The sequence below is a fragment of the Podarcis cretensis genome (assembly GCF_951804945.1).
Source record: "Podarcis cretensis genome assembly, chromosome: 3".
Lineage (NCBI taxonomy): Eukaryota > Metazoa > Chordata > Lepidosauria > Squamata > Lacertidae > Podarcis > Podarcis cretensis.
Window position 1 is genome coordinate 58468527 of NC_137172.1, and position 23231 is coordinate 58491757.

At 42.0% G+C, this 23231-nt stretch overlaps 2 protein-coding genes and 1 long non-coding RNA gene across 15 annotated transcripts in view; 1 reads left to right on the plus strand and 2 right to left on the minus strand.

Annotated features, from left to right (window-relative positions):
* Nucleotides 1–1522, minus strand: part of ARMT1 (acidic residue methyltransferase 1) — a 65946-nt gene extending 64424 nt beyond the window's left edge. For 4 of the 11 annotated variants that reach the window (XM_079971524.1, XM_079971513.1, XM_079971517.1 and 1 more), the window contains exon 1: nucleotides 1376–1511. In XM_079971524.1, the coding sequence (XP_079827650.1) occupies nucleotides 1376–1437 (62 nt within the window). In that variant the 5' untranslated portion in view covers nucleotides 1438–1511. Of the gene's footprint in view, nucleotides 1–1331; nucleotides 1354–1375 lie in introns of those variants that run through there. The other 7 variants (XM_079971521.1, XM_079971518.1, XM_079971527.1 and 4 more) reach the window with 6 other exon arrangements.
* Nucleotides 1523–1645: 123 nt separating this feature from the next.
* Nucleotides 1646–18638, plus strand: RMND1 (required for meiotic nuclear division 1 homolog). Of its 3 annotated transcripts, none has more exons than XM_079971543.1 (13): nucleotides 1646–1782; nucleotides 2229–2318; nucleotides 3279–3790; nucleotides 7219–7327; nucleotides 8838–8913; nucleotides 9818–9857; nucleotides 10682–10782; nucleotides 11585–11691; nucleotides 12928–12992; nucleotides 13089–13165; nucleotides 14731–14851; nucleotides 17033–17149; nucleotides 18426–18638. In XM_079971543.1, the coding sequence occupies exons 3-13, from the start codon at nucleotides 3293–3295 to the stop codon at nucleotides 18456–18458; spliced, it is 1344 nt and encodes a 447-aa protein (XP_079827669.1). In that variant the 5' UTR covers nucleotides 1646–1782; nucleotides 2229–2318; nucleotides 3279–3292; the 3' UTR covers nucleotides 18459–18638. The 3 variants fall into 3 exon arrangements, with proteins under 3 accessions (XP_079827669.1, XP_079827670.1, XP_079827668.1); XM_079971544.1 differs by having other exon boundaries at nucleotides 3717–3790; XM_079971542.1 differs by lacking the exon at nucleotides 2229–2318 and having other exon boundaries at nucleotides 1654–1782.
* LOC307213584 lies at nucleotides 14865–22764 on the minus strand. The gene is made up of 3 exons (XR_013837589.1): nucleotides 22698–22764; nucleotides 20558–20632; nucleotides 14865–15013 (listed from the first exon to the last, which is right to left on the minus strand). It is a non-coding gene; the product is annotated as an uncharacterized lncRNA (long non-coding RNA).
* Nucleotides 22765–23231: the final 467 nt, after the last annotated feature.

Consider the following 23231-nt stretch of genomic DNA (forward strand, 5'->3'; position numbering starts at 1 on the left):
GTAACACTTTTAATAATCTTTATCTTAAAATCAAAATGTTAGTCTTCAAACATTCATTTAATTTGTTGGAAGCCGCCTAGAGTAGCTGGGGTTACCCAGTCAGATGGGCACCATATTATTATTTCTTTACTATTAACAAAAAAAACAACTTAGTTCTCTTCAAAAAAGAGGAGGGGGGAAGACAATGCCTTGTTTCTGATGCCAGTACATCTGAATTATCGTCTAGAATAGTAAGAAAATGTATGATTTGTTAATCAATGGCAATTCAAGTATTATTGCTGGGCTTCACAGTAGAGAAACATATTTTTAAAACTGGTTTTCATAGAATTGTACAGTTGGAAGGGACCACAAGGATCATCTTGACACCCCCCCCCCCCAGCCCTTGCACTGCCTTCCCAAAGCCAAGTACTGTAAGGAGGTGCTTGGCTTTGGGAAGGAGGCATGAGGGCTCTGACAGGTTCCTAGAGCTCTCACACCTCATTCCCAAAGCCTAGTTAGCACTTCCCAGCTTTGAGAAGTAGGCAGGGCACTAGGACCCTGTCAAAGAGTTATGGTGTGTGTCAAATTTTGGCCTCACTAACCCCCCCAGCGCCCCACCCCCCATGACAAGCAGCATGCAGCCCATAGGTTCTGTGTCAAATAAAACTGCATGGTTAAAATAAAATGTAATACGCGAGAATACAAACATATTGATTAAATAGTCCTCTGTCAAAGACATTGCTCAAATCATGATTTGGACATCTCAAACTTAGCTTCACATACGCTCTGTTCCTCTTACTTAACTTCCTGGTTTTGCCTCAAGCCTGAATTGGAAACTCGCTTCTAATTCTGGCTCAGAGACACGTATGGCTTATGCTTTGTTGCGACGTAATAGAAAACTTGGTTTTGCAAACCACCGAGTGACTTGCAGAAGCAGGGAAGACTTGAGTACTCGAAGCACGAGGGTTGGAGCGAAACCCAACCACCCACGGACAGCCGAAAAAGGCCACTGTGTTCCTGGCTTCCGTTGCGAAACCTCCCTTTCCCAACCAGAAGTGGTTCAAAGCGCGGGGAACAGACACCCCTCAGAGACCCTAAATGCCACGCTCGCAAATAATTCGCGGGGGCAGCTCCGAATCTGGAAGCCGGCTTTCCGTGCAAAGCGAACTGGAGCTCGGAGGAAGAAGAGCAGAAATAGAAAACAGCGGCTCGCTAGAGTGTCGCGTTTTCAGCCGCCCCGGCTCTCCGAGCCAGGAGGGGAAGAGACCCGGACATAGCTCCCTACCCCTGTCCCCTGGTACTCTACAGCTCCAGCCTCCCCGCGAATGGCCAACGGTTCACCCCTCGCCCACCCATTTCTCAGAGCCCCCGAAGAAGCGGTGGAGACGGGACGCACCCCTTGAACTTGCCCGCGAGCTGAGGCGGCAGCGTTCCCGTCGGCGCCGCCATTTTGCTCATCGTAGCGCCGCCCGCCGCAGCTGCGCGCTTTCCCAAGCAACGCCTGTTCCCATTGGTCGGCGGCTGGGCTCCCTCGCTCAACGGGCTGAGGGAGGAGGGGCGCTGAAGCAAACCAGCCCCTTCGGTAAAGGAGGGCGGGCGGAGGGATACACAGCCAAACGAAACGCGAGGCCTTGGGTGTAATCGCCTCCTCAGGAGGAGGCGGCGACCTTCATCGGCGCTCGGGGGCGGGGAATATGACGTCGCGCGTCAACCGCACAGACGGAGGGGGCGGGGCTAACTGTGGCTCCGCCGGCCCTCCGTGGAGAGAGCGGGTCCTCCTCCCACCTCGTGCTTCGGCGCCAGGTTGGTAAAAGGCTCCTGGAACTGGGTCTCCCTCTGATTGGATGGTGTTTGGGGCGCGCGCATGGGGCAGAGTGCGAGGGGAGGGGGTCATTCCTCCCACACCCGCTTAAAACGTCCTAATCGGATACTGTGATGGTCACCTGCGGCGGGTCGCCTCTGGCGCTCGCAATATGGTTCCCAGCGGAGTCCTTCCCCGCAACCTTCCGGTCTTGTTAGTGAGAGGAATGGAGGCGCTCTGACATGAACGCGGGAAGCGGTGTGGGGCTCACCTTTCATTTCACCTGTCACCTGGGCGCTGTAAGGGAGGGTTTCAGGGCAAGGCTGGGAAGATACTGAGGCCCTACGGCTCCCATGATTCCTGGTCATTTGCCATGTTTCATGTAGTTCCTGGGGACCCCGGAGTCCAGCTTTTTCTCATCCAAATAATACTAATATGATTGGTGCAGGAATGGCCTGGCCTGAGAGAGAAAATTCTACAGTGAAGGAAAGATTGGACCTGTGTTGAGACATCCGGCAGTTGTAGGGGGAACGATCATGTGAGTGACAGTCAAAGGCAAGATAGACCATTAAGGCAGCACTTCTCAAGCTCTTGGAACTGGGGTTCTGCTTCTCAGTTACCGTAATTCCATTCCACCCAGCTCAGCGCTGACATTCTTTATGCAGGGGAGTGCCTAGTTCTTTCACAAAGCTGTGTTTATGTGGCCTGAAGCTATATGGCAGTAACTCCTCCATCTGTACATTGAGCAGAGCCAAGTACATTGAGCAGTGCCAAGTCTCACCTGCAGGGATGAGAAGAAGTGGAAAGTGTCATATGAGCTTCAGTCACTATAATTTCATCTCCTCACACCTCACGGCAAAGTTGTGCCATCTACTTGAAGGCAGAGGTGACTGAAATGCCAAACCTTCACTAGTGGACCCCAGCTACTGTAGGGCCATCCACAAATAATTTTCCTTTAGGTTCCCTATGCCACACCACAGTCTAAGAACCTAGGGTCTAAGGAATACATTTTGACCTTATTCAGTCAGAGTTCCATGCTATTCAATGTGTTTCAGTGTATGGTGTGTCTAATTTATTAGCCTATCCTGCTCCCCTGATTGTGAAACTGAACTATCACTGTCTTAGTCACTGGCTGACTCACAGATTCTGTTGAGTATAGACTGCACTGTTTACCTTTGGCTGGTTAAAGTTATTCTACAAGGAAGAAAGATGCATCTCCCTGTTTGCTGTTAACCAAATTTTAATACGTTTGAGAACAGATATTTTTATGAGAATATTCTGATCTGACCCTGTGTTTGGCCATTATGTTGCTGTGGTGGGTAAAGTAAATGTATTGCAGCAGTCTTCCTTGCTTGCTTCATTTGAAGCTGAGCCTATGAATGCAGAAGGAGCCCTATTATTGATGTGACTGACTTGCTGTAGTGCAGAACTGTTTTTTATAAAATGATAAATATTGCTCCTTGTCAGAAAGTTGATGCACTATAACTCTCTCATTCAGGACACAGTGAAAAGATGGCAACTAAACTACTGAGATTCCTGGCTAGATCTTCACACAAAACAAGCAACTGCCAACACTTGCATAAATATGTGCTTTCAGCATCAAGCAACAATCTTCAAGGGGTGTCAAGCAATTCTTTATTAGCATGTAGATCCATCAGTATGTGCATTCCAGAGGCAACAACATCTTGCTTAAGCAGGCTTTGTGTGCAAGCCAAGGAATGGCAGAGACCACAAGCTAACGTTCCTACTGCAGCAAAGACTGTGAATTATTTGAGTATGCATGTTTGTCCTCCACACAGGGAACAATTTTGTGCTCTTAAAAACACAAGTTTCAAGCACAATGCAAAGTGTTTGAGAAAATTTACAGATATACCAAATAGACATTATTCAGTTTTATCAAGTAGTAAAATTATGCCAAATCAACATATTTTGCCAGCTAAAAGGCTACCAAAAGCATCGAGAACCAAGCAGCCATCTAGAGCTAATCTGCCACTACCGTCTGAAACTGAGGTAAAGTATTAAAACTTTGAAGTGTAGTACTTATAATACTGAAGGGTTATGAAGACCAGAATAATGTTTCATAACAAGTATTATGCAGGAATGAGAAAACTCCTGTCTTCCTAACAGTACAGGGTAGGCCAGCCCATGAAAGCATGAACTCTTTCTTGACCCAGTTCCTCAACTTTGGCTGTGTCGATGACTGCAGTCTAAGGAAAAGCATTCATGCACAAAGATGAGGTTTTGTTTTCTTTTTACTGAAGTCCCTATGGCTCTTGTCATGTTACTTCTATTTTCATTCCTGCCTTGGTGGTGGCATTTGAGTGCTGTTGAAGATATGTTGCATCAGTTTTGGTGTGAGGGGGCTTGCTAGGCACAGTTTAAGACCCTCTGTGAATTAAAAATAATATTCACTTAAAATGCATGATAAAAACCCTAGATAGAACAAAAATGAACCTGCTTAAATTGTGAAAAGAAAACCAGTATTTGAATAGATGTGGCATTTAAATATACTCAGCAAGCAACTGCTTCAGGGATAGGGAACTGAATCTGGATGGTGATTTGGATTCCTAATTCCCTCAATCCCTGCAGGCCATCTTGGACAGGTGGGAAGGAGCACCCACCCATAATGACATCAGGTGATTGGTACCTGTTAAATCTGAAAGGAGGTAGCTGTATCTGGCAATCAACTGATTGGTGGATTTGGCAACCTCCTTTGAAGATGTACTTTCAGCACCAAGCAGCTGATTGCTCCTTGGAGCGTGTCTTCAAAGAGGCTTGCTGTAAATACTGATTGGCTGACTGGCAGCTACAGAGAGCCCCTCTGAAATCTATGGGTAAAGTGGGCTTGCTGCTCTCTAGAAATAAAGAGCAGGCAGAAGGCTCTTCTAACATCAGAAATACCCCCTGCCTGCTCTTTAAGAGTAGAAGGCAGCATTTCTACCTACCTTCATTCCAGCGCTGAAGTGGGATGGAGAGAAATACAGCTGCTTACTCTGCAAAGTAAAAGGCAGTGTTTTCAGCCACCTGGAGTAGACAGACATGGAAATGTTGGTTATGTGACTGCACCTGTGTGTGCATGTGTTTATATGTGAGAGTGTATGAATGCATATATTTCAGAGAGAGACAAGAGACCATCATGTCTAGTGAGAGTATATATGTGCGTTGTGTATGTGTGTGTGTGGTTAGGGGTGTATATAGAGTGTGTGTGTATACAAATGTGAATATGTCATCTATGCACGGCACTGGCATATAACCCTTAGAGGGGTGGTTGACCGTCAATGCAGCCCTTGGGCCAAAGCAGTTTAGCCACTGCTGCACTGTAGAGCACAGCTCTGAAGCCCCAACTGGCTCGCAATGGTATCAATGTAGACTAACAATAAACTATGGTTACTTTTCTAGTCTCAGTCTAAACCAAGGGTCAGCAACCTAAGGCCCATAGGCCGGAAGCAGCCAACAGAGGTCATTTGACTGGCCCACAAGCTGCCTGCTCATGCACTGCGCTAAACTGGTGCAGCATGGCACGGGGACTTGCTTCTGCAGCGCCGAAAATCGTGTCTGTGCAGACGCGGCGGCCGAAAATCGCGCACACATGATCCAGCTCACGGAGGGATCTCCGTGCGACCAAACAGGCCCAGGCAAGATAAACCTTGCTGACCCCTGGTCTAAACCATTCCTTTTTTAAACCTCTGCAGTGAACCACATTGTGAAGTAGGTATGAGAATTGTAGCTGGAATTGATACCTGACAATATTTTTTACTAGTCAGCTGAAATATGCAAAAAGTGACTCTGAGCACAGGCTTTTATCTTTCCACCAAACCTCTCCTGCCTCAAAGAAAGAGAAGGGCTTTCATCAGACAGAAGGCTTCCTCCCAGGCTGGAGTCCCTGTACTTCCCTATTTAGAAGCTACACTACCTGCCCCTACCTCCCTTGCAAGTATCCTCAATACAGGAACTGAAGAATACAGACACCCCATCCAGAAATAAAAGAAAACCACCATTCTTTCCAAATCAAACATCTTTTTATAAAAATGTTTTCCCAGAGCTTGCCAACTTTTATTTGGCCTTAGGCAGTACTTTTTTTCTTAAGAAATGTTTAGGGGTACTCTCATTTTGACTCAAGAAAATCACCATTTTATAGTTCAAATCAAGGAAAATAAATACAGTAAATGGACAAAAATACAAAGATTTACAAAATGTTTAGAGGTATGCGTACCCCCAGAAAAAAAGCACTGGCCTTAGGTAGGTTCTTTTTTTGCTCCCTCCCCCAAAGAGCATCGTTTGTTTTCATAATTGTTATATAGGGTGAAATTTCTGGGTAACTCGTGATGCAATCTCCCAAGTGCTGCTCCTGGTCAAGTTACATTGAGACAAGCGTTGGGGGGGGGATGTACGTGTACGCACGCACATATTGTGCTGTGTGGAATATGCTCTTAAGTTTCCATGTCACTGAAATGCAGGTTGGTTTCTGAAAACACTGATGTTTTAAACACCCAAAACATTTGGGGGGTTGTAATTACACACAAATAAATGTTTTGCAGGAACCTTTTTCTGTTGCTGTGGTTTTTTCCATCTCAAAAATACAGGGCAAAGTGTCAGACATGGTGAAAGGGTAGGTTACTTCAGTGAAAGCTGCCACATGGAAAAACCTTGTGCCAGAGATTGCACTGACTCAGACTATAGTACATAAAAACATTTGGAGTTACAAAATTGTCTCTTTCTTTGATGCAGAGCACCACCTGCTGGATGTTAATGTTGGATTTTTTGCAAGGGCAAGTGTTAATCTTGACACACACCAGATAACAAAACACTTGTCAGTAACACATTTTTTTAGATTATATGAAGTGCTGAAGTTAACAAAAAATACTTTATTCCAGTTACAGAAAATGAGAGTAATCTTTATAATGCTGCCTTTTTAAGGGGAGAGAAAGAAGGGGGATAAAACGTTTGGGCAGTAATTTACTCAAGTACTTCACTTGCAGCCTGGTTTTATTTATTTGGAATTGAATCCTACAAAATCTGTTGGGCTTGCACCCAACTAAGTTTGTATAGGATCATAGCCATATTGCATTTGAGTCTTTTGCATCTTTTTACACCCCTACAAACTCCACGATGCTTCCAAAGGGCCTGCTCTGGGTCTTGTTCAACAGGCAAAATGAATATGCCTATTGCAATATCTTACACATGGAATCTTATACCATGGTATTCATGAAAGGCTTGCAGTTTGAATCTTAATTCTAGGATTTGTGAAGCACAGTGATTTTACCTATTAGCAAAATCCTATGATAGCGCTCCTAGTATTTGTGTGACATTTGCATTTTGATACACTCGACTGTTCTATGACCCCTGGTATCACAGTGCTGGTGAATAAGCCAAATAAATGTCCTCTAAATATATCACTTGATTGTTTTCTTAAACTAAACTTTGTTCCTTTGGCACAGGATCTGATGCAGTGCACAGCCTTTGCAACAGCAGAAGAATATAATCTTGGTACCCTATGCCATGATCTGACGTCATATGGCTATGTTGAAATAACAACATTACCTAGAGGTAGACCTCTAAACAGTTTGCCCCTCTTCTGTTGAATGCATGGAACACAGTTCCTCTTAGTAATAAAACTGCAGTGTTTATATCAACTGTGGGACAATGATTATCACCTTGTAAAATTCTCTTTCAAAACTTTCTGAACAGAAATACATTTAGAAACATGCTCCATTGCATGCTGTAATGTGGCTTAGCTGCTACTGCACCAAAAACATACCTATTTAATCTTTCTAATGCTATGAAATGAGACAAACACTTTAAATACTTAGAAGCACATTTGCAAAACATTTTCCCATGACCTGTTCTTTGTGGTAATCCTCTCCACTTTCTTGTATATTTTCTGATATTTTTCCTGAGCTGTTTAAATTCATAAGAGCAATTTGGTAGGCAAGCATTGTAAAGTAATTCAGAGATATTACATATTACATGAGTAAACTGAGGAAGGGCCTCGTATAACGGCTTATTGGTTCTTAAATTGAACATAAATTGTCACTCTAGATCAGCGGGTAAAACAATACCACTGTTGAACATACTTTTATTTGCAGATGTTGACAGCATTTCTTTTCATCAATGCATGTAGATCTTTAATCTGAAAATAGCACTTGTACATATGTACAAGTGAAAAGAAAAAGTTGCCATGTGTATTCTGCATGCAGTAGAAGTACTATTCACATCACCAGCCATCCTAGAGCATGAATTCTGAAATAGTTTTGGAAGCGCTGTACTGCAAACTTCCTCTGCTGTGCTATATAGTGCTAAAGGGCTTGAGGCTTAGCTGTGGAGCTGTATGAGTACTTCAAACCCCTAATTCTGTTTTCAGTATACAGTGGTGCCTCGGGTTACAGATGCTTCAGGTTACAGACACTTCAGGTTACAGACTCCGCTAACCCAGAAATAGTACCTCGGGTTAAGAACTTTGCTTCAGGATGAGAACAGAAAGCACGCAGCGACGGGAGGCCCCATTAGCTAAAGTGGTGCTTCAGGTTAAGAACAGTTTCAGGTTAAGAACACACCTCCAGAATAAATTAATTTCTTAACCCAAGGTACCACTGTACCAGGAACTGTTATGGACTCCAGCAGACTAAATCTCTCTCTCCCCACATCAGCAAGTGGTACCTTTAACATTTCAAAGGTTCTGAAATAGGACTACAGTGGTACCTCTGGATGCGAACGGGATCTGTTCCAGAGCCCCGTTTGCATCCAGAAGCGAACGCAACCCGTGTGTGTGCGGGTTGCGATTTGCCGCTTCTGCGCATCCGTGTGACATCATTTTGACCGCAGCACGCAACCCGAAAATACTTATCCCGAAGCTACTTCAACTCGAGGTATGACTGTATATTAAATGGACACATGCAATGCAACCCAGTAGTTTTACTTAGATGTAATCACCACAGTTCTCAGTGGGGTTTAGCCCAGATAATTATATGTGGGGTTGTAGGATAAATGTTTTACAGGGTTTTATACGCTGTTTCTGTGTCTCAGAATATGATTCCAAATCTGCTTTCTTTTAAACAAGATGCAGCAAACGTTTTGGTGATTGGTACAGAAAGCTCAGCGAAAGAATATGATCCTGGAATAATTTTTTTCTTCAGGTAAACAATGCCCAGCAATAAAGTGCATGTGACCTAAAAAAAAATTGTAACACAAAATGATAGGTTTTATTGCTTAGCTTGATAACAACTCTGGGACTTGGGCTTCAAAAGGCCTTAACCCCAAAGCAACTACAGATCTTTCCCCCTCCCTCTTTGCTGTAATGAAGGAGGCTGGGGCGGCAGCACTTCCCTAAGGCAGTGCTTCCCTAAGGCCATCAGCTATACACAAACTCCAGAGTAATTCCCAATGAGTACAGGGGCAAGGACTGACAATTTCATGCCTTTCCAGATATGTCTAGAATTGTACTATATGATGGGCAGCCTCTGCACCCTTTATATTTTTTTGAGAATAAATAATTGCAACCATTTAAAAGTTTTTTAAAAAGCTATTTAATATTTTCTGAACCCTCATAAACAAACCATTAACCATAGTAATTGGTTAATTGCTCACACTTGAAGCCAGATAACTAACATTTAAAATTTTGGATGAGTTGAGGACTGTAGGATTAACAGTCTATTTTCAGTCAGCGTCAGTTTCACATCAGTACAGTCATAAACTGATTCCATCCTGTTTCTGCCTTATTCTGGGTTTCTAAAAAGTCCATTAAAAATTGTATTTATGTACTTAATTTTTAATCAAAAAATATTATTTAAATATGTATTTTCCCCTCAGTGTATGCATCTGTATGTTCCAAGTATTGCCACTAAAATCTTAAAAGTATAATTTTGTTTTGATTGTGTGTGAATTTGGGTGTGAATTATGTCAGTTCACTTAAAGTGGAACAAACTAAATTCTTCTCCATCCTTATCTAGAATAGAGTATTTATTCTTGCCAAGAAATACACATGTAAGCATGAAACATAATCTGTGCTGCTAACACCACCTTGAAATTCTGTTCATACAGGGAAGGATCTGTTGTGTTCTGGAATGTTGAAGAAAAAACAGTAAGTGGAAGCCAAATTTTATGAGGTAAACTCTATTGGACTTTGCAGTTCCACAAAATAAAATGATTTGGCTAGATTTAAGTGTAGATTTAGCAAATGCTATTAATGTATCTTTTTACATTTTACAGTCTAATTTTTCAGTTTTTTTTAAAAAATGCATATGAAGGGCAGTGGGAGTTTTTGTCCCATGTCTTTTGATGCTTTTATTTTTTTAAAAAACTAAGTTATTCACAATGATGTATTTCTGCAAGTTGTTATTTGAGAATAAAGACAATGTTGTCAGTGTAGAAACTTGTAGGAAATCGATGAGATGAGACAGAAGATATTATGGTGGCCATGTGCAAAGTAGAGCCAGATTCTGAGAGGAGTTGCTTTTTGCCTTTGCAAACACAGAGTCCCACATCTGCGCCTAGCAAAGTAACAGAAGTGTGGTGTCAGAGGTTGCTTGTAGGTGAAAGTAGTAGGAGGCAGGGATGCTTCAGCCCTCTCACACCTACCATTTTAGCCTTCCTTCGCACACCCTCCTCTTTTTAAGGTTTATTCCTCTATGCCTGAGACCATTTTCTGGGGGAGGGATTGAGAGATAGGAAGTGTGAAGCATCTTCTCTCCTAGGTCAGTTCTCCCTTGTAAGTACGCCTCTCTCTGTCCCTGTATTTGCATTGTAAGGAAAAGCTGGGGTTGTTTTCCTTGTGATGTGCAGTTCCACCCTCCCTCTCCATGGTATTTCAAAACTGGCTGAAGGCACCATGACTATTAGCCTGCAGGTTTATATGATGACCTCCTAGCATTTGTCAGCAATTCTAATACGCAGGATCTTTTCTAGATGAAGAGTATCATGCAAATGCTGGAAAGGCATGAAATTCAGCCATACGAAGTTGCGCTTGTTCACTGGGAAAATGAAGAGATGAACTACAGATTAGGAGAGTAAGTGTTTGTATGCATCAAGTGCTAGTTTCTGTGAAATGTAGCTTCTTGCATATATTTGTTTCCTGAAAACATTGCTAAATATTTACACTACTCTGCCAGCTTGTTTAGACCTCCCATAATCTTTGTAATAAAGCTGCATTTGCAATTCCTTTGCAAAGTAAGAAAGTATTGCCATTGCCATCTTTGAGACAGGGAGCACAAAAATATTCTTATTTCAATAATAATAAAAACCTTTAGGGAACTGGGGACCACTGCCTCTCGTAATGAGGTACTGTATTAATAACTTAATTGGTCCCTTTATAAGCCACAAGGGACATGGATCAGCAAGCGATTGCACACATCCAACCAGTATCTTCAGTCTGCACCAACTGACACTCATTCCAAGATAAATTAACCTTAAGAATCACCTGCACTAACTTAAGAGAAAGTAATGGTGGATGCAGCTGACCTCAGAAAGGAATTGCAATGGGCCACTGAGAGTTCTGTCACCTCAGTCGGCCAGCATATATACTTGGCCCTTTAAAAAAAAATCCCAAATAACTTGCTAAGCAGCTTTTGAAACTCCCTGTTCAGGTGAAGAGCTTTTCTTGTTTGACAAAGAGTTGAAAAAGAAGCTCAACAAGTCTGAAGTTTTCTTCCATTATTTGTGACGGGAACTAAGCATGTTCTTAGGTGCTCTGATTTGTTTTTTTGTTTTTAAAGTATAGTATAGCTAGTTCCTATGTGTCATGGATTCATACTAGGCATATTCTGTTTTGGTGCATGTGGTCAATTAAAGTATTCCTCTTGCTCTTTACAGAGCACAGTCAAAGCTTCATAGAGGAGAAATCCTGATAAATTCGGAACTAGATCCTGATGAAGTTACTCTAGAGAAGTTTGCTTTTTCAAATGCTCTTTGCCTTTCTGGTAAGTGATATATTGCATCAGGCTTTCTAAGCAGCATTTTGCATCAGAATTTGGGATGTGTAGCATGTGCTGCGAAAAACTTTCCCTCAAAGTGTTACCTAAAATGTGTGTATGAGGAAAGCTTCGGAATGTGCACCAGAGATAAGTTATGTATAGTAGTATTACTTCAGCATGATGCAAAGAACTTGAAGTGAACTTCAGAGATCATTGCAGAGGTACATAGATAAAGTATCCTTAAAATGTGTCTTGCTATGTCTGTTTTGGACAATTCCTTCTTGATATCAAATTCAAATGATAAGCAATTTCTTGAGTTACTTCTGGAGTTCAGTACCACAAAAAGTAATTCAGCTTTGCAGGAAGTAGCCTAAGACTAATAATTTGTGGTGGGGAGGATTTAGATTGAGAGTTTAGCACCTGTTACCTGCTGTCACTTCTAGAATAAAACCTGGACATCCCTACTCCATTGCTGTTTTAAAGTTTGTTTTTAATTCCCAACAGCTGGGAAGTCTGATTGCAAGTCTCCCATCTGACATCTGTTTTGGCCCTCAAGCATGCATTTTTTAGGTTCCTTGCGAAGACATCATATACCGTATTTTTCCATGTATTGGACGAGGTTTTTTGACTCAAAAATCATAAAAAAATTTGTAAAAAAATGTAAAAAAAATTGGGGTCATCCAATACACGGATAGTGGCATATGGTGGTGGAGAAGCAGCGTGCTGCCAGCCAGCCAGTCGGTCGGCAGGAGCGTGGCTTCCCCCGATGTCGCAGCGAGCGATCTGGGGGGTGATTCCTGCCCGCATCTGCGGGGGGGGGGGGGGGGGAGAAGCTGCGTGCAGCCAGCCAGCTCATTGGTGGGAGTGCAACTTCCCCCGATGCTGCTACACATGGTGGGTGCTCCCTGGGTCATTTCCCGCATGCAGCGGCATTGGGGGAGGTTGCACTCCCATCAACCGGATGGCTGGCGAGAGTGCAACGTCCCCTGATGCCGCTGCACGCGGGAAACGATGCAGGGAGTGTTTCCTGCCTGCAGCTGTGTAGGGGGAGAGGCTCAACAACTTTGGGCCATCTCCCCTCGTTTTCCTAAAATTGAGTCCCCAAAAATGGGGGGGTCCTTATACTTGGGGGTGTCTTAAAGACGGAATTGAAAGTAATTGAAAGTAGGGACTTGGTTTTGTGAAAACATTAAAGGGTAGTGAACTTGAATAATAAATCTCTTGTACTTTTCCCTAATGTAGTGAAGCTGGCAATTTGGGAATCATCATTGGATAATTTTGTAGAATCTATCCAGTCAATACCTGAGGTATTCACTACTTCATTGGTCTTACGTACTATTATTAAATTGAGCTATTTGCAACATATATTCGCTCTTAACGTCTCACTACTATCTTTTTAACAGATACTAAAGTCAAGGAAGAAGGTGAAGCTCTCTCATGCTGATGTGATGCAGAAAATTGGGGAATTATTTGCATTGAGGTATCTTCATTAAAACAAGGAAACTTAACTTAATTCCCAGGACACTTCGTTGTTATTTATTTCATTTATAAATTGCTTCCCACAAGGCATCCTGAAGAGGTTTACAATATATTTTGATCCTTCACTTCCAGCCGTCTTCGTTTTCTACACCTTCACTACCAACACAGTTATTGGTTCCCTTTTGAGAAGCAAAACTTCCTATAGAAATCTAGCATAATCTTTTTAAAGATATCCTAAGCTCACACCCAAAGTCAAGTCTACTAATTGCAAGAGGTGGATCGATTTAGGGCACCAAGGATTAGAAACAAAAATGTTAAATGCAGTGGAAGAGCACAATGCAGTCATGTCTCTTCCTACACACCCCAGTTAGCACCATATTGTCTGAACACTTGGAAATACGTACCCTCTTAATTGGTGTTTATTAAACATGAAACTAGAATCTTCAGTTGAATGGAAATCTTATTGAATAATGTTATGGGTTTATTATAACAGTTTTTAAGAGCTACAGTGTACGGTGCAGCTCCATTTAAGCCTTCATATGTGATAAGAGCATAAGCAAGTGTGTCTGTTATAACCTTGACAAGTTCTGTATTTCCCCCAAATCCTGTTTCTAGGAATGTCTGTAATAGACCTGTATGATTTGTGAAGGGTAACGGTAAATAAAGCTTAGATCAGCTGCTGAGAGCAGGGAATCTCTTTTTGTTTAGAGATGGGAGATAAGCCCTAAATCCTTTAATCATAAGAATTTAGAAATACCACTGAGTACTAATCATGAGAAGTCCTGCTGCAGGAACAGGTCTTAACCAGAGAGCAGGATTGTTTCCAGATCTTATTGGTAGGATAGTGTAGTCAAGGGAAAAAAAGCAGTTCAGTAACAAACATAGTTGTTTGTTCAAAAATAATGGGTGGAATTCAATGTCCTGCTATTCCAAAAGCTCCGGCTGTGCAAATGTATCAGTGTGCCAGACAGAACAATTCCCATGTGCTGTTCTGAAGCTTCTCCTGCGCCAGTGGGGGGGGGGCACGTGGGGGAGGGATCCCTGTTGTGGAACCCCGTCTGCAGGACTTCCACTGACAGGATTCATTAGGTGAATCCCGCCCAATTTCTTAATTAAATTTGTACCTTTTAAAAGTAATGAATATTTACTTTTTACATTTATAGTCCAGCCTTCCTCTCAAAGAAGCCCATGAGGGAATATGGAAATCATCACTTTGAGTGGCCAATATAGCCTTCATAGAGCCTTCATGGTATGGCACAAAAATGAACCTGGAGTACCCCTTTTCACTGTGATAAAATCATATTTTCCTGGTCTGAGGCACACCATAGGTTGCCATTTTGTTGGTACTGTAAAATTATTATTATTCTTCAAGCCAGGGAAGCAGCTGTAGCATGTGATAGAAAAATGGATTGTGCAAGCCTGAGTTTTCCAGTGCTTACTCATTTTGTGTCAAACCATGGTTTGGCATTACATCTGAACCACCTAGGTAGAATTATTAACTCAAATCAGGAGGGAAGAACCACCCATAATTGCTCTGAATCTAGGTATTTACCTACCTTTCCTCAGGCACCGCATAAATCTGAGTTCCGACCTACTGATGACTCCAGATTTCTATTGGGATAGAGAGCATCTTGAACAGTTGTATGATAAAACTTGCCAGTTTCTCAGCATTAATCGCAGAGTTAAGGTAGGCAACACAATTCCAGCTTTCCTGCCTCAGCGAAAACTTCAGTTTTTGTCAATTGTTCACAGATTGGTTCACCTCAAAGAATTCTTAAACTTTTTATGCTTCTCCATTTTCTTCTTCTGTTTTCTTGGTCATCTTGGTCGTGTGTGCCACCTTGGGCTTCTTGGAGGAAAGACAGGACATAAATTTAAGTAAATAAAGGCACTTGATGTGTACAAGTATTTCATCGTTGATGAGCAAAAATATGGGCATGGACTCAAAGTGACCCATGTCACTTTTTCGGTTGTGGCTCCGATCTGGTGGAACGCTCTGTCACAAGAGACTAGGGCCCTGCGGGACTTGACATCTTTCCGCAGGGCCTGCAAGACAGAGCTGTTCCACCAGGCCTTTGGCCAAGGCACAGCCTGACTACCTCCTTTGGCAATCTTCACAGAACTCTAGCCCAAAGGTTGCCATCAATTTGATTTGAATTAATTTTATAATGAAATGATTTTAGAATGTTGTATTAATTTATTGTTGTTAGCTGCCCTGAGCCCGGCTTCAGCTGGGGAGGGCGGGATATAAATAAAATTTATTATTATTATATTATTATGTGTAGTTAGAAGATACTTTTGCCTAGTATTGGCTACGGGATTGTTGATTCTTCCCACTTCACAGGGTGTATACTACCCTCTTTACAGGCCATTCCAGAGGGTCCACCAAATTTTGGGAGCAGCTTTTCTAGGAGCAAAGGGCTTCCATGGGGCAGTGCACATGCAGAACATTACATGGTTTGGGGCTTCATGCCATTAATTTTAAACAAAGAAAAAATCCCAATCCCTGTAGTAAACTGGTATTCTGTTTGCTTTCTTAGCATGGTGGAACTAGCTATTTGGAAATCTTTTTCTCTCTTTCTCTTGGGTAATATGTCCAGGTTTTTTTTCCATTCCTACCTAGAGCTGGCTTGCTGGTATTGTATTTAATTTTGTTAATTGCAGTATAGTTTTCTCATATAGCAAGCTCATCCCCCATTATAGTGGTACCTCAGGTTAAGAACTTAATTCGTTCTGGAGGTCCGTTCTTAAACTGAAACTGTTCTTAACCTGAGGTGCCACTTTAGCTAATGGGTCTCCCGCCACCACTGCGCGATTTCTGTTCTCATCCTGAAGCAAATTTCTTAACCCGAGGTACTATTTCTGGGTTAGCGGCATCTGTAACCTGAAGCGTCTGTAACCCAAGGTACCACTGTATTATTATGCCATCCCCAGTGTGATCAGTCCTTCCCACAAAGCCAGGTTTTCTCTCCTAAAGGATATTAATCTTCTTATCACAATGAATCTTTTGAAAATCTATTAACTGCTGTTCCTGCTGATAGGTGTGGCTCCATAGCTGCCTGTGAAAACTCTGGCAGGCCCGTACAAGTCTTGCATTAGTGAGCTTCTTTGATTCCTATGTGGCTGGTACTTGGTTTGAAAAAGGGTCTCCATTGGTAAGAACTAGGAGCGTAATGAGAGGTTCACGCTGTATTATGTAAACAAGGTTTTGAGGAAGTGCTGATTTTTGCCCTCCAGGTGATAAGAGTCCAAAATTGCACTCTTTTTGCTAAAATGCATTTGAAAGGGGCATTATTTTGAAAATATGTTGCACAGTTAGGGCAGTCCAGCTTGATTGTCACTTGATTGAACAGACAGGAGGGTTTGATGGAGATATGAGAGGAATGCAGTCATTTCTAATTCATTCTTCATGGTTTGCAGCTATCCCATGCTTATGCACACATGCATGTAGGGGAGGAGAAATTATAGTTTAGTTAAGACTATGGGAATCCTTTACAAGTTGGCGCTTTGCACTGGATTGAGTTGGATTTTGCCTTCATCTTCCATTACTTAAACCCAAAACTTTAGAAACTGTTCAATTTTAGTAACTATTAATGAACAAAGTTCCAGATGATGTAGTCATTGTGGTCCATATTTGTAAACCACTGTTCAATAAATCTGCTAACACTGAGATGTCAAAACTCCTAATGCTAACTTTATGGTGTTGGGTGCTCTGCTGCATTCATTGATAGAAACATCAGTTCTGATATAGTTCATCAAACTTCAGTATGTTCATTAAGCCCATTCAGTGGATAAGCTGTTTAGGTGAGAATTCCTTGAACAAGTTGTTTACCTAAGGATTTCTGAAGTATCAGTTCCTCTGTTGCAGGTGGTGAATGAAAAGCTCCAGCACTGCACAGAGCTGACAGATTTGATGAGAAATCATTTGAGTGAGAAACATGCTTTGCGTTTAGAGTGGATGATAGTGATACTCATCACCATAGAGGTAAGTCTGCAACAATGCGCTGCTGTGCAGTGTTAGTATGAACTTAACAGCTTTGTTGAAACAAACATGTCTTGAGCTCTTTCCTTGTGAGTACAATCAGTATATCACTTCCTATAATGTTAGCAAGTTCACCGAATCATGTCTCAATACAATTTCAATTTAATTAAACATGATGCGGGAAACTTGGGGAGAAGTTTGTAAATATCCTCTAGGAATTTATGTAGATATAGCACTCTCTAGTGTTCAAAATGCTTCACACACATTATTTTGATGATTCTGGCAACAGAACTATAAAGTAGGCCAGTATTATCCCTAAATCATAAATGCCGAACTGAAACTGACAGAATAGGGACTTTGATTAAATGCGATTTGAACAAGCAACTTGGCCACCACACTGCACCAGCATAATTTTTACCTATATGTAAGAAGAAATCAAAATTAGTCATCTAGGACTACTTCACATCACAAAATTCCATCATGGGATGGTATGTAACCTGCATGTAGTTCAAGTGCCAAGTGTATTCATGCCCTGGAAGCCACAAGTTACATTGTCTACACTGTTTTCTATGTCACATGATGCATTTCTAAGTTGAGAATGCATATTGATCTGTAATTACTTCCTGTGTTACTGGAATTTGTGTACTTTTTATTTCGCAAACTACAAATGCATTTGGTTTCTGGGGGCAATCAACAGCAGTTACACCTGTTAAGTCAAGCAGTGGCTGGGAACTGTTCCCTCCAGTTAAGGAACTGCTATGTGCAAAATCAGAGCCCCAGTTAGTCACACACTGAGGTGCAAGTGAGAGAGCAAAGCAAAAGACTTTGAATAGCAACTCAAGTAGTAGCTGCTGATGAAAGGAGCTGTTCGGTGACCACCTTTTAAGTCAGTGTCGGAAAGAGGGCTGTTATCCTGTCATCCTATCCCCTCCCCACCTGCCGACCTCTGACTTACAGAGGCCTTTGCTTGCACGAATAGTGCTGTTTCTTTATCTTTCTAGCCACCAGGCTTATATGGGTGAGTGAGCAACATTAGATTAGAATCTTCCGTCACTTATGAAAATGTTAACCATCCCTTTGCCTTAATATCACTTTAGCTGCTGAACAGATTGCTTCTGCTGGAGCAAGGGGCCCTATTTGTATTAGTTAGCATTAGGGTGTGTGTGTTTTTTAAGGGTGGTTTTAAATACCACTGTAAGGAAGAGTTTGGAGCTGTTGACTTTCATTACCAATGAAAACACTTGGAAAAAAATATAATAAAATTCTATTTCTTTTGCAGGTCATGTTTGAACTAGGCAGAGTTCTTTTCTGATAACTTGTGAATGATAAGAGAAGTTTGTGAAGATGATCCCAACAGCCTTGTGTTTGCTGGACTTCAGCTTTATTCTTCACACTTCTGAAAAGTTCAGCAAGTATTATAATAAATGTATGGACACTTGCTGCTAATGAAGCAATTGAATTCACTGAAGTTAGACCAAAGCTTGAATTGGGAGTTGTTTCCAAGAAATCATGGTTCAGAGTATATTGATCATTGATCCTTCTTTAAGATACTGTACCTTTGTTTAGAAAGCAGACAACCAAAGACTGGCATACTAAAGCTGTACCCACACTTGCAGTTTTTTTATCTGCTGTATAAACTGGCTCTTGGCCTGAGCCAGAAGTAGGAGCCCACACTGATGAACTGGTTCAGTCTTGAAACTGAATCCATAAACAGAAAAACCAGTAACTGTCCCAGGAAGTTAGGAAGTTCTTTTGAGGATGAGAGAGCATTTGTCTCTTCTAACTCTAGAGACATGGACAAAAGAGAATGTATATTGTAGGAAATTGGAAAAAGGACTCAGAAAGTGAGTTATCCTGCATTTATCTCAACTCCCCACACCAAGCACAAACTGTTTCTTTCTGATTACCATATATACTCGAGTATAAGCTGACTTTTTGAGCATATTTTTTATGCTGAAAAAAAAACCCTTGGCTTATACTCGGTCCTTTCGGGCTCTTGTTCTTCCTCTGCCGCTGCTGCCACCACCAGGTTTGTGGTGTGGTGAGCTGGATTATACTCAAGTCAGTAAGTTTTCCCAGTTTTTTGTGCTAAAATTAGGTGCCTCGGCTTATATTCGGGTCAGCGTATACTCGAGTATATACAGTAGTTATTTTGCTGTCCTGATCTAAATAAACCATATTCAAATTTGGAATGACCCCAAAATTTCTATCCAGATGATGCACTAAATATGATGGTCTCTTCAATCAGAAGCACCTAGCTAGTTCAGATTGACTTTAACCTACTTCTCCAAGGAGCAACAGACAGTTATCAAGTTTGCTTGTGGGAGATTTCAAGTGGGACTAATAAATGCGTAGGCATAAATTTCATCAAAATGTTTACAGATGTCTTAGTCCTACTTGAAATCTCCAACCAACAGGCTTTGTCAAAATGAAAACATGGGAATAGGGTTTTCTCCACTGTGGCACCCTATGGATCTTCTCCTAAGAGTTAGTTTCCCTGCACAAATATCATTCTGTTGACAGCTAAAGGCCTATTTGTTTATCTGGATCTTTGAGGAAGGGTGAAAACGGCTGATATGTTATTCCTTCTCTGTACTGTGAATTATGTATTTTAAATTGTTTTTCTGATACTATTTTGTATCCCTTCAAGATTTTAACTGCCTATCTATTTGTTGCCCTGGGATCCTAAAGGAAGTGTGTGGTCAAATTATAGCTAATAGTAATAAAATATTTCATCATTCCCCCCCCCCAAGTGAGTAGTTATCAAACTTTGTGGTTTTATGCATTTTGAAGTACACCAGGAGTGGGCAATTTCCCCCCCCTCAAGTGTCACATACTACTTTGGAGGTAGGGGAATGTGAATGTGTTTGTGTGTGTGTGCGTGCATACAAGAAATGGTTGTGGTAATATATATTTCTTCCTCTTCTCACTCAGTGTTTTCTCTCCTCATCACAACAAGCACAAGTATGAGGAAAATAAGTCAGATAGCTCTAGAGAACACACAAAAGCAGACTGAGGGTGGCCCACTCCAGCAGTACGCCCACCAAAAACAGCATTCACATGGCAAAATCTCCCTGTTGTAGTGTTACAAGTATACTTGCGATTTGATAGGTTATTACGAGTTTCTCCCACCACCACTGGCAGCCAGACATTTGAAGAGGGAGATGGGAAACACTCATCATAGTGCTTCATTGCATGCAGAGTACCTAAAATGCTACATGAGAGGGAGAGAACAAGGGCACCATTTTTGGCAGCATACCAACAAGGCTTAGCGTGTGCTTGTTTTTCTTCTGGTCAAGTGAAATGACAAACTTCTGTAGGGTGTGTTACTAGTACAAGGAAATGACATGTTTTAAACATTCAAATATTCTCATTTTACACTTCATGTAGCACTCAAAAGAATTTGATTACCTGTACGAAATGTATCTGAACTGCTTCATAGTGGGTTGAACAAGTTACTGAACCACTTCTGAAAGGCAACATGAACTGGAAATAAGCATAGTTGAATGATGAAATTTGGGTTTAACATCCTGGGTAGCAGCTTTGATATCCTTCAAATTATCCTGAATCTAATCCCTTTTCTTGCTTAATGATGGGACACTTGACTGTTCTTAAAAAGGGGGAACTTCAAAGAGAGATCAGAGACTCCACTGAAGTACAATTTATCAAAAGGTTGAGTTCTATCATTTATGGGTTGAATTGGGATAACAGGGTTTTAATTACAAATTTGTATTTTACAAGTGCCAGAACATGTGTCCTTGTCAACAGTGCTTTATGGTCACAATCTACTTTCTGAATTACGTATCAAATGCTAACTGTATTTTTAAGCAACTATTAAGCATAGTTGGGACGCAGGTGGCACTGTGGGTTAAAGCCTCAGCGCCTAGGACTTGCCGATCGAAAGGTCGGTGGTTTGAATCCCTGCGGCGGGGTGCGCTCCCGCTGCTCGGTCCCAGCGCCTGCCAACCTAGCAGTTCGAAAGCACCTCCGGGTGCAAGTAGATAAATAGGGACCGCTTACCAGCGGGAAGGTAAACGGCGTTTCCGTGTGCGGCTCTGGCTCGCCAGAGCAGCGATGTCACGCTGGCCACGTGACCCGGAAGTGTCTCCGGACAGCGCTGGCCCCTGGCCTCTTAAGTGAGATGGGCGCACAACCCCAGAGTCTGTCAAGACTGGCCCGTACGGGCAGGGGTACCTTTACCTTTACCTTTATTAAGCATAGTTATTTCACATATTGCAGTAACAGAGATTCTGGTTTCAGATTGATTACAGTACATGGGTTACTTGTGATCAGGCCCCCTTGATGGGCTTCCTGCAGGCATCTGGTTTGCCACCGTGGAGATGCTGGACTAGATAGGCCATTGGCCTCATTCAGGCTCATCTTTTATTCTGTAGTGAGCTAAACAAAGTCCATAAGCCAGACTTCTACAAGAAGTGTTTTTACTAACTCTGTCCACAACTGTATTGTTTGTGTTTATATAACAACCATGAATTCCTTAATTCCAGCAAGTGTGAAGGGAGGAAAAATCCTCCCATGTTTCTGAACGTATTTTAATTTGGCAGCTGGGGCAATGGATTAACCAGTAACAGGAAGAGAAAATTATTCTACTTAATGGCGAATATACAGAGATGGACTATAGATCAGAACCACACACAAAATATAAAAAACCTGTGAGGTAACTGTGGCAGGGGTGGTGCATATGCTACAATTCCTCTTTTCTAGCATCTCTCTGGAAAAACATCCATTTGTGAGTCTGCATATTTTATTTCAATGTACTGAAGAACAAGCAAATTCATTTCCTATACTGCAAATGAGGAATTTGAAATAGATGAGGATTTGAGAATTGTGTCTATAGCACCTAGAGATTTTGAGAAAACTGAGTATGTAAATAATTTCAGACAAAATGAAAATACCCTAAGATGGTTTTCTTGCTTGCCATACAATTTTTTGATTTTTGCCATCCAAAACAGAGTGGAAGGTTTAATCCCATTTAAAGGGTTGCAGCTGGCAGGCCAGGGAAACACCGATCTTGCAATCAGAGCTGCTAGGCAGAATACACCACTAGGCTGCATGAACCAGTGATACAGCTTGTCCCTAGTAAATTTAAGGCTTAAAAGGTGCTAGGAAGTCTAGTTTTTGCTGCAGCAGAATATGGTTATCCCTCTAGAAACTGGTTCACATAGCAACCATGTGAAAGGATGCCTTCAGCCTGTTTAAAACCAAAGGCTCTATTCCAGCATTCACAACTCATCACTACCTCAAGGGGCAGGAGGTAAGTGGGAAGAGGTGCTGCCAATGTCTCACTAACACATCATCCTAGCGCTACTAGTTGTATAGATCTAAAGCAGCTGTTTGCCTTTGCCAAGCGTGGAGGCTATTGCTCCAGCTGTGGAAAACAGAGTTCCCAAAAGGGCTTCTATTCAGGGCTTGCAAATTGACTGAAGGGAGCTCATCCCCAATAGCTTGTAAGCAATCAGCAAGTTCTCACACCTCAATGTGTAAACTGAGCCCAAGTTGTACAAATCTGAGTGGGCATGGATCTCTTACGTACCTGAGGCCCATTCCTGTTTTATACTTCAGAAAAGTTTCTCGCAAGTCCTAACTTGATCTTGGCACTTAGAAAAAAAAATCACTAATATTTAACATCCCCAAACAAATTAAAAGTATTTAAAAAAATAAATTTGCAAGATTATTATGAGTTATACAAACCTTCAGTGCATGTAAAGATTGTGTCCAACTGGGATATTTGAAAAACAGCCTTTTGTCCAATTCCATGGGTAGCTGCTACAGCCTTAAGTCCTAGTGATCGCCAAAGAAGTCCTATTAGGCACCAAACACTCACTACTGTGCTTCCAGTAAACCTTACAGGCAGTGATCAACTAGACTATACAGCAGTGGTGGCAAACCTAAGGCACACATGCCAGAGAGGGCACTCAGAGCCCCCTCTGTGGGCATGCGCACCGTGCCCCAACAGAGCCATAGTTTCCATGCTGGGGGTGGGGGAGGGGGGCTCACATGCGAAGCCAAAGCCTGCAGCCCTGGTGCCTTAGCTTCCATGCCAGGGGTAGGGGAGGAGTGAGGAGAG

Bases quoted from the DNA above. Each gene is read 5' to 3' on its own strand.
- RMND1 (XM_079971542.1), top strand. From the start codon at position 1,674: ATGACGTCGCGCGTCAACCGCACAGACGGAGGGGGCGGGGCTAACTGT. The intron at 1,783-3,278 runs GTTGGTAAAAGG...TCTCTCATTCAG, and splicing joins ACCTCGTGCTTCGGCGCCAG to GACACAGTGAAAAGATGGCA. The intron at 9,858-10,681 runs GTAAGTGGAAGC...GATCTTTTCTAG, and splicing joins GGAATGTTGAAGAAAAAACA to ATGAAGAGTATCATGCAAAT.